We start from the raw sequence: 17862 nt of genomic DNA on the forward strand, positions 1-17862 counted from the left end.
AATAGGAAAAGGGTAGGCAAGAACTATGGAGGGAGATAGTAAGGCAAAAATCTTCCTCCCAACCAATTTTATAACATTAATGACAAAAAAAACGGATATATGGTGCGCTATATAATTATGTACAATCTAATAAAATAAAATTGTAAATATAACTCATAAAATGTATATGAAGTGTATACAAAGTCAACAAACCAACAATAAAAAAAAAAAAAATGGCTACACCAATTTGCCCTGATTTATTTGTGCTAATCCAGGATAGATTTGATAGTAGTAATGACAACTTTGGCAGTCAGATTTTAAATATACAGAAAATTATTACAAAACTATTAATATTTTTGTAATAATTATCTATACATTTAAAATAAATTGCTGTTCATTCATCTGGATCAAGAACTATAGAGAGAGATAGTAAGGCAAAAAATCTTCCTTCCAACCAATTTTATAACATCAATGATAAAAAAAACGGAAATAAAATAAAATTGTAAATATAACTCATAAAATGTATATGACTAAAGTACGTGTATACAAGGTCAACAAATAAATAAAAAAAACATTCCTTTCTGTTGTCAATAGATAAGACATACATCAAGCAAGATCTAACATTTTTCAACATTTTTTGGCAATAAATCCAGCCGTGTATGTGCAAACTTGATCATTCAATAAACTACTCTATTAATGTCATCTAATATAAATCCATCAGTTTTTACATTAGATGAAATTAGAACAACAACAATGTTTTAATAAATCAATCCTACCTTCTATTTTATCAAGCATACAATTGTCAGAGTAAAAATGGATGGCATGAAATTTATTGATAACAAGGGTTTTGTATGATCCTATAAATGCACTGCAATTAGTATTAACAACATAGCTTCTAATACTGCCAAAAAAATTTCTAAAGAACTTGATCATTCAATAAACTACTACTCACGCCACCTAATGTAAATCCATCAGTTTTCACATTAGATGGAGTTAGAACAATAATAATGTTTTTAATGAATCAATTGTACCTTCTGTTCTATCAAGCTCCTAAATTGGCAGCAGAATTGGCAGTATAAAATTTATTGATAACAAGGGTTTTGTAGGATCCTAAAAGGCACTGTCAGTAGTATTAACCCCGTGGCTTTTAATACTGCAAAAAAAATTTCTTTAGAACTGAATCATTCAATAAACTACTATATTAACATAATATAAATATAAATCCATTAGTTTTAACATTAGATGAAGTTAGAACAATAATAAAGTTTTTAATGAATCAATAGTTAATCAAGCTCACAATTGGCAGAGTAAGAATGGATGACACGAAATTTATTGATAACAAGGGTTTTGTAGGATCCTGTAAATGTATTGCAAGTAGAATATTGGTTATTAACCGGTTTTGGCTTATAATACTGCCAAAAAAAAATTCTAGAGGATTTTGATTGAAATTCATTGGATTTTATTTTCTTCTAGATATACGAGGTGTGTTCAAAAAGTACCCGAAATTTTTAAATTTCGCGGGTCTGGAGTGTCTGATTGTCAAAATTTTTTTTTTATTGTGTTGGTATACATGCCCCTAAAGTATGATGAAATTTTCAGCTATATTCACTGTTTACTTTGTCTGTGGTAGTCGCTAAGTTCGACGTGTTTTTCTGAGCTCGGCGATTTTTACAATGGAAGAATTGAAAAGTCAAAGAATTTGTATTAAATTTTGCGTAAAAAATGAAATAAAGTGTAACAAAGTGTGTGAAATGTTACAAAAAGCCTATGGTGAGTCTGCTATGAAAAAAACAAGTGTTTACGAGTGGTATAAGCGTTTCCAAGATGGCCGCGAAGACGTTGAAGATGACGAACGCTCCGGTCGACCCAGCACGTCAACAAACGATAAAAAGGGGAAAGAAGTGGAAAAAATGGTTATGAATGATCGCCGAATCACAATTAGAGAAGTTGCTGATGAAGTTGGCATATCAATTCATTAACAATTCATGGCTGTTGCACCACGATAACGCACCTGCTCACTCGTCGTTGCTTGTTCGTAATTTTTTGGCCAAAAACAATACCGTAGTCATGCCCCAACCTCCATATTCACCAGATATGGCTCCGTGTGACTTTTTCCTATTCCCAAAGTTGAAGAGACCCATGAAAGGACGGCGGTTTTCCTTGATTGAAGAAAATCGCTGAGAGTGCTCAAGGACATATCAAAAAGTGAATATCAAGGGTGCTTCGAAAATTGGAAAAAACGCTGGCATAAGTGTATTATATCTGGGGGGGACTACTTTGAAGGGGACCACATTAATGTAGACGAATAAATAAATATTTTTTTGAAAAAACGAAAATTCCGGGTACTTTTTGAACAGACCTCGTATTCCTATAAAACAGTTGTCAGGGAACCGGAGAAAAATTGCAATAAAATGAATAAAAAAAATAAATTACCCCAATTTGGGTAAAAATTGAATTTTTGGAGTAAATAATTCAATTTTTACAAGTGGAGATGGAACTAAAGTAAATTTCCCAAATTTGGGTAAAAATTGAATATTTGGAGTAAAAAATTCAATTTTTACAAGTGGTCAGGAAACCGGAGTAAGTTACCCCAATTTGGGTAAAAATTGAATTTTTGGAGTAAAAAGTATGTATTTTTAATTGATATTCACTGAATTTGCTGCGGTAATCCCTCTTTACCATGGGGTTAACATCAACATAGACAAAAATATTTTGGGGCAATGAATGAAAAATGTTTCCCGATCACTGCTCTAAAGTCTTAATCCAACTTTGAATAATTGTAGGAGTTTTAACTCTATTGTCTTTGTTGTAGAAACTTATGCTTTTAAAAATACTTTTAGCCACTTTCCAAATTAATAAATAGTTGGACTTATCTGGTGAATCACCATGTGGAACTTTACAGTCTCTGTCAGAGTTTGAAGCTGACCCATTTACACTGTCGAACTGCTTGTCTACAAAATTAAAGAAATCAGCAGTCCCAGTGAAGAAAATTATCTAAAATATGATTAAAATACAATATAATAAAAAACAGCAATAAAATGCAGCAAAACATTATTTTCATTTACTTACTTTACATTTATTTTTGTCATTTTTTATGGATTTTAGCCACTATCCAAAATAAATAAATTGTTGGACTTATCTGTTGTAGCACTATGTAGAACTTTATAGATTCTGGCAAAGTTCGAAGATGACCCATTTACACTGTCAAACAGCTTGTCTACAAAATTAAGGAAATAAGCAGTCCCAGTGAGGAAAATGATCACCTAAAATATGATTAAAATACAATATAATAAGAAACAGCAATAAAATACAGAAAACAATATATTTTACTTACACTTTACATTCATATTTCTCATCTTTTCTAAATAAACATTGTGTGTCTGCAACCTATATATAAATATATATATATTTATATATCACATACAGGTGAGTTAGGTGATTCAGAATCAATTTCATATAATTTGCTTATATGACTAAGATACTTTTTTAAGCTGATTATGTTGCACAAATGTAATTTCATATAATAAAAAGCGGTTCCTTAGACATTTGATCATATATGCTGAGGATCATACAGCAATTTCTTGATTTTCTATAAAAAAGCCTTGAAGTTTTTGCACACTCTAGCATTCCTAACAAACATCTGCAGCAATTTGTTGTCTCAGTGAGCAAATTATTTATTACAGCTACATTAGTAGCATGTTGATCACTTACCATAGCTGCAATATTGATGCCAATTTCCTGCAGGATTTAAATAATATTTTTGATGCAGAGTTTAGAATTTTTTGCAGCTACATAAGTGCTATAGCATGTTGATCACTTACCGTAGCTGCAATATTGATGCCAATTTCCTGATGCTAGGTTTGAAATAACATCTTTGATGCAGACTCAGAGTTCAGGATTTTTAACACTGCCTGCAGCAAAGTAAAATACTTCAGATGTTTTAAAAGGGCCATGAATGCCTTTAATCATAAATACTGTAAAGCATGATCAGCAAACTTTGGCCTTCTCTCAAAGACTTCCTCGAAGCCAATGATGCTGTTCTTACTTTACTCATATTCAATACCTGCAGAAATGCTGATCTGATCCAACATGAGGACACAGTTTCTTTTAGGAGGATCTATCCTGAGAACAGAAGTCCACAAGGTATCCCTTACCATGATCCAGATTTATGGAATAATTCCCAATGAGCTTGGAACAGTGCTATTTGTGCCTAACAACATTTATACAGATTTAATTATATTATATTTATCTAATAAATTATTTATACAAAATGTATATATTATTATATATCATGCAATTTCTGGATAGGTAAGATGCCTACGATGCTTTACCAGCACAAATTCTAAGAAACCTCTCCATGTCGCTCAAATATCATATATTTAAAATTAAAAAAACAAGAAACCAATAAATTTATCTTTTTAAAAAATGTTGATTGATTGATAGGAATATGAAGAATACTGGCAGAAATAATAGGTGTACTTGGAACATCAGGAACATCAAACATCTGCAGGAACAGCATTGGGTATTTGAGGAAACAGCTTGCAATCCACTAAAATTTAAACTAAACTGCATAATTTCTTTTATATATATATATATATATATATATATATATATATATATTTTAAAGTAACTAGCAGCCCATTTGTCAAAATAAACAGATAAAGTATTAAAAACTTTTATTTATACGTTTCGACACCAGATGCATGTCATCATTCAGCAACTACAATAAATTTGAAAAATTTTACTAATAATAAAAACCAACATAAAATAATTATAAACATAGAGAAATATTATACATACCATCAGGACAAAAACACACAAAAAATATTATTTTAAAAAATTAAACTTGTATCATATTAGAAAAGGACATTTTTTTGGAAAAATAATAATAACTACAAAATTAATTAAAATGTAAAAATTACAATGTTGTCAAATTCTTTAAATTTCTTTTTAAATTTATTGTAGTTGCTGAATGATGACACGCATCTGGTGTCAAAACGTATAAATAAAAGTTTTTAATACTTTATTACCTTTTTATTTTGACAAATGGGCTGCTAGTTACTTTGAAATATGTTTCAACGTCGAAAAAACTATCAAGATATATATATATATATATATATATATATATATATATGTTGAAAGTGAGTTGAAAGTTTGATGATGAAATGTATGATTGATTTCTTGGAGGGCGTAACATCAAGTAAAAAATAAGTAAGGTAAAGATTTTTTTAAAAATCTTTATTTTTCCATACATTTCGACGTAAAATTCTATGTCATCATCAGTGGTTTTGAATTTCTTACACATTACACATATTAATACAACTTGTAAAAATTAATAATTGGAAACAAGCACTAAATGTCAGTAATTTCTTTTTTATAAAAAGAATAAAAAATAAAAAGTAATTAATAAATAAAATATTATACATAAATACATGTGTATCCAAAGCCAGTGCCATACAGAAATACATCTTTACCTTACTTATTTTTTACTTGATGTTACGCCCTCCAAGAAATCAATCATATATATATATATATATATATATATATATATATATATAAATTAAATGATTTTAAATTACCCTCAATAAGAGATAACACATCTAACAATCCAGAATGCAACAATGAAATTCCACATTTGATAACAATTTCTGAATGTTTTACGACTGCCCTTTCGTCTGATGTTGATTGCACTGGATAGTGCGCTGTGAAAAATGGTCTTTCATGGATTCCTCCTGGAATAAATATAATAGATTTTATTTACTTCATATAGTCATCAATAAAGATATATAGTCAGAGATAAATACAAAGTTAACCGCTTAATGCTTACGGTTGAGCTCAGTTTGTTTGCACAAAACTGGAAAATTTGCACACGAACTAACTCAGTTCATTCATAGGAGTTTTTAAACTTTTTGCATTTTGTTGGACGAGATCACCAAAACAGATTCAAACAATTTTATAATATATTTTACTATATAAACAATTTCAATAACTTCAAATACATTTCAATAACAAATATAATTATATATCAATGCCTTTTGACTCGATTCTTCATTTGTTATTCTAAACTAAACTATACTAAACAAAATGTTCTTTTAATTATTTATCTCATAATAATAACATTCTAAACACATTGCCATAGAAAATATGATGATTTTATGACAGTAAATTATTAAAAAAAGTTATGCATTAAGTGGCTAAAACTCAATATAGGTAGATAATATGCATTACTATTGTCAATTATTATACCAAAATTGTTTTCAACCAGGAAACAATTATTTTTCAACAAATGATCCCCATTGAATCCGGCCATGTTCAATTGGTAAAGAACCAAGTTTGAGGTTGGAACCATTCCAAGAACCAGGCATCCTGCATGTCTCGCCAAAACGCTCGGTGCACACTCGTTTCTTCTGGTAAACATCAGCCCAACTCATGGTATTCAAAACCAGCAACTGGATGCGTTTCAACCATTCAACGAGCACCGAGCTATTTTGCGGAAACCTGTGCAAAATCGTATTTTTACGCGTGTTACTGCAACCAGGAACAATGCATTTGCGACCCATAACTCCAGATGCTTGAATAACTATAACAAAAATGTAAATCACTCACGAAAAGATCAATAACAAAACAATTTTATCGGAATTTGCAGAATTCAAAACGAACGCAATATCAAAATGGCGATTTTATAGTAACCAACATAAAATATTTGATCCATAGATAAAAGAAGAGTAGATTTGATCTTTTCGTGTTGCTCTTGACATCGGCTAATAGCGCCAAATGTGCGGCTGGTGTGCGAGCACCAAACTATACTGTGTGAACGTTCATAGATAAATAAATCATCCGATTTGGATGATTCAAAAAACTTTCTGCTGGTATTGACGAAAGGATTGCTTTCGGAAACAACAAAATTTTTATTTATTTTTTTTTTAATTTCCACAAAGAATTTTTTTGAATATCGAAAATAAATCAAATTTTAATTGTTTTTCTAGCTAAAGTTCTAAAGCTCACTATAATATACTCAAAATAATTATTTTTAACTTTGCAATTCAGTTTATATAATTTTTTTAAATATTAGACAATGTCCTTCATTTTAAATTCGATTGATTAAGTTTTGTTTATTTAATTTCCTATAAACATATAAGTTACAGTATTTGAAAAAATAATCTATTTTATAGCATTTAATATTCCTCGAATAATTATTCACGGTACGGGAAGCTCCAACAATTTGCCTTAAGGCACGATGCCATTTACCATTAGTTAACTTCCCGTAGAGTAAGTTATTGTAATCGTCCAAAAATTGAAATTGAAATTTTTACATTTCTTCACGTTTTGAAGGTTTCTAAATATTTCTGGCATCCCTCAGAAAAATGGGATATATGCGTGTGTGTATATGTATGTATGGATACAATTTTTCGTCCACGTTTTCGGGCGCACGAATCAGCCGATTTGAATGGTTCAAAAAACATTCGATTCCTATTGACAGGGAGATGTGCTGATTAGTTTTTGGCAAAGGCTGGTCCAGCCGCTTCGGAGATACAGTACAAAGAGTGCAGAAAATAGAAATCAAGTTTTTCAGAGAACTGAGCATCCGATCGAGATAATCCAAAAAACGTTCAATTCGTAATGACGGGAAGAAGTGGTGATTAGTTTTCGGCAAACGCAGGTCCAGCCGTTTTGGAGATACCAAGCTAAATGTGCAATAAATGGCAGTTTCTGAGAGAAATAAGTATCCGATTTGGATGATTCAGAAAACTTTCTGCTTGTGTTGACGAAACGATTGCTTTCCGAAACAACAAAATTTTTATTTTTTTTTTTAATTTCCACAAAGAATTTTTTTTGAATATCGAAAATAAATCAAATAAATAATCTTAAAAATATTAGACAAAAATTAGATTGATTAAGTTTTGTTTATTTAATTTTCTGTAAACATATAAGTTACAGTATTTAAAAAAATGTATTGAATTTTTATTGCAATGTATTGAAAACATTTTAATATTTATCGAATATTTATTCACCGTACGAGAAGCTCCAGCAATTTGCCTTAAGGCACGATGCCATTCACCACTAGTTAACTTCCCGTAGGGTAAATTATTGTAATAGACCAAAAATCGAAATTGAAAATTTTCACATTTCTCGACGTTTTGAAGGTTTCTGAACATTTTGGAATCTCAGAAAAATGGATGTTTGTGTGTGTGTGTGTTTTGTATGTCCGCACTTTTTCGTCCACGTTTTCGGGCGCACGGATCAGCCGATTTGAATGATTCAAAAAACATTCAATTCCTATTGATAGGGAGATGTGCTGAATAGTTTTTGGCAAAAGCAGGTCTAGCCCCTAAGGAGATACGGAGCAAAGAGTGCAGAAAATACAAATTGAGTTTTTGAGAGAACGGAGTATCCGATTTGAATGATCTAGAAAACATTCAATTTGTAATGACTAGGGGAAGTGGTGATTAGTTTATTACAAAGGCAGGTCCAGCTATTTCGAAGATACAGACTTAAATGTGCAAAAAATGGTAGTTTTTGAAAGAACTAAGCGTCCGATTTGAATGATTGATTGCTTTTGAAAAAACATTTTTTGTTTCGATTTTTTTTTGTATATTGAAAATAATTCAGATTTTAATTTGAATTCTTGCTAAAGTTCTAAAGCTCACTTATATACTTTTAATAAATAATTTAACCTTTGCAGTATTAGACAATGTTGCAATATTTATAACATACTGTAGCATTGTCTAATATTTATAAGAATTATATAATCTGAATTACAAAGTTCAAATTATTTACTTAGAGTATATAAGTGAGTTTTTTTTTAGCCAGAATTAAGATTGAAATCTCAATTATATTCTATATACAAAAAATATTTTTTTAAAAAAAACATTGAAAAAAAAATGAAACATTTTTTTCCCAAAAGCAATTATTTAGTTAAAACAAGCAGAAAGTTCTTTGAATCATTCAAATCCGACTATTTTTTGGACATTTAGCTCTGTATCTCCGAAACCGCTGGACCTGACTTTGCCAAAAATTAATCACCACTTCTCCCCGTCATTACAAATTCAATGTTTATTGGATCATTCGAAACCGATGCTCTGATCTCTCTAAAACTCAATTTCTATTTTCTGCATTCTTTGATCCGTATCTCCAAAACGGCTGGACCTGCCTTTGCCAAAAACTAATCAGCACATCTCCCTATCAATAGGAATCGAATGTTTTTGAATCATTCAAATCGGTTGATCCGTGCACCCGAAAACGTGGGCGAAAAATTGTATCCATACATACATACACACATCCATTTTTTCTGAGGTATGCCAAAATGTTCAGAAACCTTCAAAACGTGAAGAAATGTAAAAATTTTCAATCTCGATTTTTGAACGATTACAATAACTATCCCTATGAGAAGTTAAAAAATAACCTTTTTGAGAGGATTTTACTAACAATTATGGCTCAATTGCAAGCCTTATTAATTAAGCCTGGGTTGGATATAGAAAATTATTAATAAAATATTTACACAAGTCATTGATAACAATGTTTATTTATTTCATATTATATATAATAATTAGTTCATATACCAAATTATCATTAATTACTATAAGCAGTCATATGTAACCTTTTGACTAGTTTTGTAAATACTATTACTCATTGGTATGAGCAACCATGTGCTTTTTCAGGGTATTTGATTGTTTGAATACTTTATCACAGATTTTGCATTTGTAGGGGCATTCTCTGGTGTGAATGAGCATATGTCTATTCAAGTTACTCAATTGTATGAATGCCTTATTACAAATTTGACAAATATGGGAGCGTTCACCAGTGTGAATAATCATATGTCTATTCAAGTTAGCCAAAATTGTGAATGTCTTATCACAAATTTGGCAAATATGAGGGCGTTCACCCGTGTGGATGAGCATATGTTTTTTCAAGTCAGATAATTGTGTGAATGTCTTTTCACATATTTTGCAAATATAGGGGCGTTGCTCACCAGTGTGGTTGAACATATGTCTATTCAAGTTACTCAATTGTATGAATGCCTTATTACAAATTTGGCAAATATGGGAGCGTTCACCAGTGTGAATAATCATATGTCTTGAACTGTAATAACAATTCGAATCATTATTTTGTTTAATAATTACAAAACGCCCTGCTAGTTATATGTAGGTTACGCGGACATCGGAAGTGCTTACTGTTGGATTTTGTAAATAGGTTGTAAACAATAAGTTAGTATATAAGAGTTAGACAAAAGTTAGACAGGCAGTCAAACCTGGAGTAAGACTCGGAGACAGACATAGAGTTGGTCAGACATAGTATTCAGTAAAATGTAGTCTTTGCTGATATGATAACCAAAAGGTTATCAACAAATATTAATTGTAAAAATAGTATCATAATAAAGAAAATTGTAAAAATAAAGTATCATTCAAAGAAAGAAGTGTGTTTGAAAATTACTATCAAATCGCTGTTCGTCCTAAAGGCCTATCACACTACCAGTGGACTCAGGAGAGTCCACATCAAAATATAATACTTCAACAACTAATCAACTGTTCACCGCTCGGGTCCAGCCTATCATTACAATTCCTGGTCGTACTGGTGATCCAAAACATACCTCCCAATATATCAACCACCAGTCAGGACAATTCAGTCTATTCAAGCTAGCCAATTGTGTGAATGTCTTATCACAAATTTGGCAAATATGGGGACATTCACCAGTGTGTATGAGCATATGTCTATTCAAATGACCTGATTCTGTAAATGTCTTACCACATACTTTACATTTATTAGGACGTACCCCAGTGTGAATTAGCATATGCGATTTCAAGGTACTCAATCGTGCGAATGTCTTATCACATATTTGGCAAATATGTGGCCGTTCACCAGTGTGAATTAGCATATGCAATTTCAAGCTACCCAATTGCGTGAATGTCTTATCACAAATTTTGCAAATATGCAAACGTTCACCTGGTCCCTTTGCAGTATGAGCGCGAATATTTCGTTTTTGATTACTAGATTCATTCGAATTTAAAATTTGTTCTCTTGCAGAAGCACAAATGTGTTGATCTAAATGATATTTTTCAGTAAATGCTTTATCACACTTTGTACATGTGAAATGTTTTTCACCTGTATGAGATTTTATATGTATTTCTAATGCACTTGCATCTGAAAAAGACTTTGAACAATATGGATCCTTATGACAATAATTTGACACATGCTGTTCTAAATAATGCAACTTTCTAAATGTTCTATAACACTTGTCACATTTATAAGGAGCAGTCTGAATTAATTCCGGTTCAACATCTTCTTCTATTTTCACTATGGAGTTCATAAATCTGTTTAGACATGTTTTGTCATCCTCTGAACACGATTCATACTCTTCCTCAATTTCCTGTTTAATGTCTTCGATTGGATATTCTTGTGGTTCAATTTTAATTATTGGATCATCAGCAGCTTCTGACATTTTGAGATATTTGTGCACTGAGTATGTTCTATAAGTCACAACAAGAATAGTTGGTTAGTTTAAATGAACTATTGTTAAATATGATAATTTATTTCACTAGAAATTCAAATAAAAACATTTGTTGTTGACAGTTGGAGCATGGAGTATGATTTTAAAGAGTGCATTTTATTTATGCTCTTGTAACATTTTACAGGAGTGTGTGTTTAAATTGTTAATCATTTTCAACAGTCATCAATACAATTGGATATAAGAATATAATATTCGTGTTATGGTTTTGTCTATGAATGTAATCTTACATTAATTTAACAGAAGTCTACTTTTGTCAATGTATGTCGCCAAGATAATTTCTTCTTCGAAAGTCTTTATATTTCACAGACAGTAAATACGATTCAACTACTGTTCAAAGCTTTTGCCTTATTTCAGAGCTGAAATGTAAAGGGTAAAATTAAGCAATAATTATTTTTTGCATTATTTGAAGTTAAATATTTATAGTTCTTTCTAAATAAAATAATTGTAACTAAAAGTTAATCACGTAGAAGAACCTCAAAGTGTTTTACACTACCTTTATGTTTATCAATCAATCACAAATACTGCTATATAATATATATTATTATAATAATACTTAAATTTATATATAATATGTTTATTATGACATTTAATTAATAATTTAATAAACGGAATATAAAATGTTCGTTCAGTACATTAATTTGTTTGACAGTTGAGCGAACTTCATTACTTTGCATCGCTCTAATGTTACCAACCTAGTGCAATCATAGACCTTACACTACATGGACTGCTAAATAGACCATGAATAGACCTTATACTCTCTTTTATCTATTAATCCTTATATGTATCAAAGCAAGGCTCATGCAGGGCCTCTTAAACTTTTGTCATTTAAGACCCATTTATGATTACTAGTTTTTTGACGACCCTACTCAAATATAAAAGAAAGAAAAATTATAATTTTTAGATTATTTATTTATTAGGTAACAATATACTTATATACATATGAAAATATATAGTTTTAGAATTTGTTGTAAAACTTACAAGAATCTAAACTCGATGTTATTGATGATATATATATATATATATATATATATATATATATATATATTTATAGTCATATGTATTATATTAATAACATAATGGCAATTGTGATGACTGATAATTTTGTAAGTAATGATATTAATAATAGTTAATAAAATTTATCATAATAGTTAATGTTATTTTCCCCCGTATATCTTAATGCTCTTATTTTGAGCTCGACTAGAATGTAGAATAATAGCCCGGCCAATTTAAACCAACAATCAACAATCATGGTGAAGGTTACTATAATTCATAATGGGCTGTAACTTGGCAAAATTGTGTAAAGTACAATTATGAAAGAAATCTCAAAAGTCCTCATCGATCCGATGCAAGCTAAAAAAAATGGCACGAGGTCAAAGATAAAAAAATGACCCTTATGCGATTTTTAGCTAAACGGTCAGTTTTATCGCAAAATTACCTGAGACAATATTGTAGAGCATAAAATTATCTACAACAAATGCATCAGAGCCACCGTTTTAAAAATATATAACTTTCGTTTTTTTCAGCGGTTTCCCCAGTAGGCCTATTTTACGAGTCTGCTGCGATTTTGCCTAGAATATTAGAATTTAATGTATTTATATCATAGACATCGTATTACAATGTAATATAAGGACTATGATTCATATTCATGGTGATTCTGTTTGTTTCGAAATACTTGCAAAATAATATTTGTAAATTTGGGTTGGTAAAAATAAAGGCGGTAATTATAAGAAAGCAACTAAATTTATTCCTGGGAGTCATAATTTTTAAATGTTTTTACATCTTTTTGTATCGTTTTTTTATCTTTTTCTTTGTCTTTTTTTCTTCTTTACTTTGATTATAAACTAGTTCTGGTCAGTTGGAGTTCCAGCAGTTCCTCGCAAATAGTCAGAACAAATCTTAATAATAATTAAATATGCTTAATTATCTATGATAAGGTCTACGTGTGTAGTGCAGAAGACTGAGTATGGTGTGCACTCTTTTTTTAAGTAGTGTGTTCCTGACAATGGCGGATCCAGGGAAGGGTCACAAGAGTTATGACCCACCTGAGGACATTTGAATAAACCCTGAACTGATCTTCAACTAAAATATGTTACTAATTCAACAATAAACTAGTGGCGTGCATGGCATCTTGCCTTAAAGCAAATTGCTGGAACTTCCTGTACCGTAAAGAAATGTTCGAGGAATACTGAATGTTTTCAAATAGATTGTTATAAATATTGTAACATGATTGTAACATTGTCTAATATTTATAAGAATTATATAAACTGAATTGCAAAGTTGAAATTATTTGTTTAAAGTATATTAGAACTTTAGTCAGAATTAAAAATAAAATCTGATTTATTTTCGATATACAAAAAAAAAAATTTTTGGAAAAAAAATTGAAAAAAAAAAAATTATTTTGAAACAATTTTTTTTTCCTAAATCAATTATTTTGTTAAATCCCAATCATTACTTATTGAATGTTTTTTAGATCATTTAAATCGGATACTCCGTTCTCTCAAAAACTCGATTTTTATTTTCTGCACTCTTTGCTCTTTATCTCCGTAACTTCTGGACCTGTCTTTGCCAAAAACTAATCATCACATCTCCCTATCAATAGGAATCGAATGTTTTTTGAACCATTCAAATCGGTTGATTCGTGCGCCAAACCCAGACCGAAAAATTGTATCCATACATACATACATACACCCACACACACATACACACATCCATTTTTTCTGAGGTATGCCAAAATGTTCAGAAACCTTCAAAACGTCGAGAAATGTAAAAATTTTCAATTTCGATTTTCAGACGTTTACAATAATTCACCCTACGGGAAGTTAATAATTGCTTCATATTGATTTTATTAACTTTTCGTATTTAGTTCGTTAAAAGTTAATAAAATCATTATGGAACAATTTATTTATTGTTGAATTAGTAACATACTTTAGTTCAATACGAGTTCAAGGTGTATTTATCTGTGTTCAGGGGGGTCATAACACTTGTGACACTCTTCTGGTTCCGACGCTGCCTGGAATACACTACTTAGGGGGCGTCCATTAATCACGTGAGATTTTTAAGTGGAGGGAGGGTTTGACAAAAAACCACTAAATATCACGTAGAGAAGGGTAGGGCATGGCAAGACATAACGTGTATTTATTTTATACCTAAATTTTTTAAAAAAATCCAAACATATGAAAAAAAAATTTTAAAAAATACTTAAAACTCATAAAAATACAAGTGATGTTAGGTTGAGGAAAGGGGGTATTTTTAAATATCAACACAAATAACCAAGTAAGAGGGGGATCCAAAAATTCCTACAAAATTGATCACGTGATTAATGGATGCCCCCTTAAAAGAAGAGTGCACACAACACTCAGTTTTTTGCACTGCACACATTGACCATAGATAAATAATATTAAAATATATTATTAATAGCTAATAATATTTATCATAATACTTAATGTTAATACTCCCCCCCTCCTTTTATCTTTATGCATTTATTTTGATCTCGAGTAGCAGTCCATGTAGTATAAGGTCTATGATTTCACTAGGTTGGCAATGGTAACATTAGAGCGATGCAAAGTAATGAAGTTCGCTCAACTGTCAAACAAATTAAATGTACTGAACGAACATTTTATATTCCGTTTATTTAATTATTAAATAAATGTCATAATAAACATTATATATAAATTTAAGTATTATTATAATAATATATATTATTTAGCAGTATTTGTGATTGATTGATAAACATAAAGGTAGTGTAAAATACTTTGAGGTTATTTCACATGGTTAACTTTTAGTTATATTATTCCATTTAGAAAGAACTATAAATATTTAACTTCAAATAATGAATAAAATAATGATTGCTTAATTTTATCCTTTACATTTTAGCTCTTCTATAAGGCAAAAGCTTTTAACATATTTATCTGTCAAATATAAAGTATTTTGGGGAAGGAATTATCTTGGCGACATACATTATCCAAAATAGACTTCTGTTAACTTAATGTAAGATTACTTTCATAGACAAAACCGTAATATCAATATATTATATTCTTGAAACCATTTGTGTTGACGACAGTTGAGAAAACAAGTAGAGACTGATTATTAACTTAAACATACACTCCTGTAAAATTTCATGAGAGATTAAATGCAAGTATACTCCATGCTCCAACTGTCAACAACAAATGTTTTCATTTATATTTCTGGTGAAATTAATTATCATATTTAACAATAGTTCATTTAAACAAACCAACTATTTTTGTTAATGCTAACAGAACATACTCAGTGCACAAATATCTCAAAATGTCAGAAGCTGCTGATGATTCGATAATTAAAATTGAACCACAAGAATATCCAATCGAAGACATTAAACAGGAAATTGAGGAAGAGTATGAATCGTGTTCAGAGGATGACAAAACATGTCTAAACAGATTTATGAACTCCATAGTGAAAATAGAAGAAGAAGTTGAACAAGAATTGAACTTGAATAAACTTGAATACTCAGTGCACAATTATCTCAAAATGTCAGAAGCTGCTGATGATTCGATAATTAAAATTGAACCAAAAGAATATCCAATCGAAGAAATTAAACAGGAAATTGAGGAAGAGTATGAATCGTGTTCAGATGACAAAACATGTCTAAACAGATTTATGAACTCCATAGTGAAAATAGAAGAAGAAGTTGAACAGGAATTGAACTTGAATAAACATATACTAACTCACACATGGCGACGTCATACATGTAAAATATGTGGTAAGACATTTACAGATTCAAGTAACATGTATAAACATATGCTCATTCACACTGGTGAACGTCTACATATTTGCCAAATATGTGATAAGACATTCACGCAATCAAGTAACTTGAATCAACATATGCTAATTCACACTGGGGTACGTCCACATATTTGCAAAATATGTGATAAGGCATTCACACAATTGTTTGCCTTGAATCAACATATGCTCATTCACACTGGTGAACGTCCCCATATTTGCCAAATTTGTGATAAGACATTCATACAATTGCCTCACTTGAATAGACATATGCTCATTCACACTGGAGAATGCCCCTACAAATGCAAAATCTGTGATAAGGTATTCAAACGTCCATATGTCCTGAAAAGGCACATGGTTGCTCATACCAATGACTAATTAGTATTTACAAAATTGGCCACAAAATTACATACGGCTGCTTATGGAAATTAATGATAATTAGATATATGAATTAATTTATATATTTTATAATATGAATAAACATTGTTATCAATGACTTGTGTAAATATTTTATTAATAATGTTTTACATCCATTCCAGGTTTAATAAGATTTGCAATTGAGCCATAATTGTTAATAGAATCTTCCCAAAAAGTTTACTTTTTAACATAGGGTTAGTTATGATAATCGTCCAAAAATCGAAATTGAAATTTTTTGCATATTTTTATGATTCAGAGGTTTCTAAGCATTTTGGCTTATCTTAAAAAAAATGGATGTGTTTGTGTATGTGTGGATACAATTTTCTGTCGACGAGTTCGGGCGTACGGATCAACCGATTTGGATCATTCAAAAAACATTTTGTTTGTTAACTTCCCGTAGGGTAGTTATAGTAATGGGCCGAAAATCGAAAATGAAAATTTTTGCATATCTTCACGTTTTGAAGGTTTCTGAACATTTTGGCATACCTCAGAAAAAATGTATGTGTGCGTGTGTTTTGTAAGTCCGCATTTTTTCGTCCACGTTTTGGGGCGTGCAAATCAACCGATTTGAATAGTTCAAAAAGCATTCGATTTCTATTGATAGGGAGATGTGCTGATTAGTTTTTGGCAAAGGCAGGTCCAGCCGTTTTCGAGATACCGAGCTAATTATGCAAAAAATGGCTGTTTTTTAGAGAACTAAGCATCCGATTCAAATGATTCAAAAATTTTTTTGTTTGTTTGAACAAAATAATTGCTTTTGGAGAAAAAATATCTCAATTTTTTTTTAATTTTTTTTTTTAGAATTTTCATTTTTTGTATATCGAAAATAATTCAGATTTTAATTTATTTTTAGCTGCCCGTAGGGTAAGTTATTGATGTAATCGTCCAAAAATCGAAATCGAAAATTTTTACATTTCTCGACGTTTCGAAGGTTTCTGAACATTTTGGCATACTTCAGAAAAAATGGATGTGTGTGTATGTATGTATGGATACAATTTTTCGTCCACGTTTTCAGGCGTACGGATCAACCGATTTGAATGGTTCAAAAAACATTCGATTCCTATCGATAGGGAGATGTGCTGATTAGTTTTTGGCAGAGGCAGGTCCAGCAGTTACGGAGATAAAGACCAAAGAGTCCAAAAAATAAAATCGAGTTTTTGAGAGAACGGAGCATCCGATTTCAATGATCTAAAGAACATTCAATT

The 17862-nt window shown here is 30.5% G+C and overlaps 2 protein-coding genes across 2 annotated transcripts in view; one reads left to right on the forward strand and one right to left on the reverse strand.

Moving 5' to 3' along the window:
* The window catches only part of LOC113391271 (zinc finger protein 69 homolog), a 16173-nt gene extending 4757 nt beyond the window's left edge, over nucleotides 1-11416 (reverse strand). The window contains exons 1-3 of the mRNA XM_026627215.1: nucleotides 10723-11416; nucleotides 6287-6559; nucleotides 5559-5711 (exon numbers count right to left, since the gene is read on the reverse strand). Coding sequence (XP_026483000.1) covers nucleotides 5559-5711; nucleotides 6287-6559; nucleotides 10723-11416 — 1120 coding nt within the window. The remainder of the gene's footprint in view (nucleotides 1-5558; nucleotides 5712-6286; nucleotides 6560-10722) is intronic.
* A 3760-nt stretch (nucleotides 11417-15176) lies between these two features.
* On the forward strand, nucleotides 15177-16650 carry LOC113363760 (zinc finger and SCAN domain-containing protein 31-like). The gene is made up of 3 exons (XM_026606246.1): nucleotides 15177-15222; nucleotides 15359-15472; nucleotides 15742-16650. The coding sequence occupies exon 3, from the start codon at nucleotides 15770-15772 to the stop codon at nucleotides 16616-16618; it is 849 nt and encodes a 282-aa protein (XP_026462031.1). The 5' UTR covers nucleotides 15177-15222; nucleotides 15359-15472; nucleotides 15742-15769; the 3' UTR covers nucleotides 16619-16650.
* Nucleotides 16651-17862: the final 1212 nt, after the last annotated feature.

This window comes from Ctenocephalides felis, unplaced genomic scaffold, assembly GCF_003426905.1.
Source record: "Ctenocephalides felis isolate EL2017-DRISC unplaced genomic scaffold, ASM342690v1 CF-g0.4_SCAFFOLD_00845, whole genome shotgun sequence".
Classification (NCBI taxonomy): domain Eukaryota; kingdom Metazoa; phylum Arthropoda; class Insecta; order Siphonaptera; family Pulicidae; genus Ctenocephalides; species Ctenocephalides felis.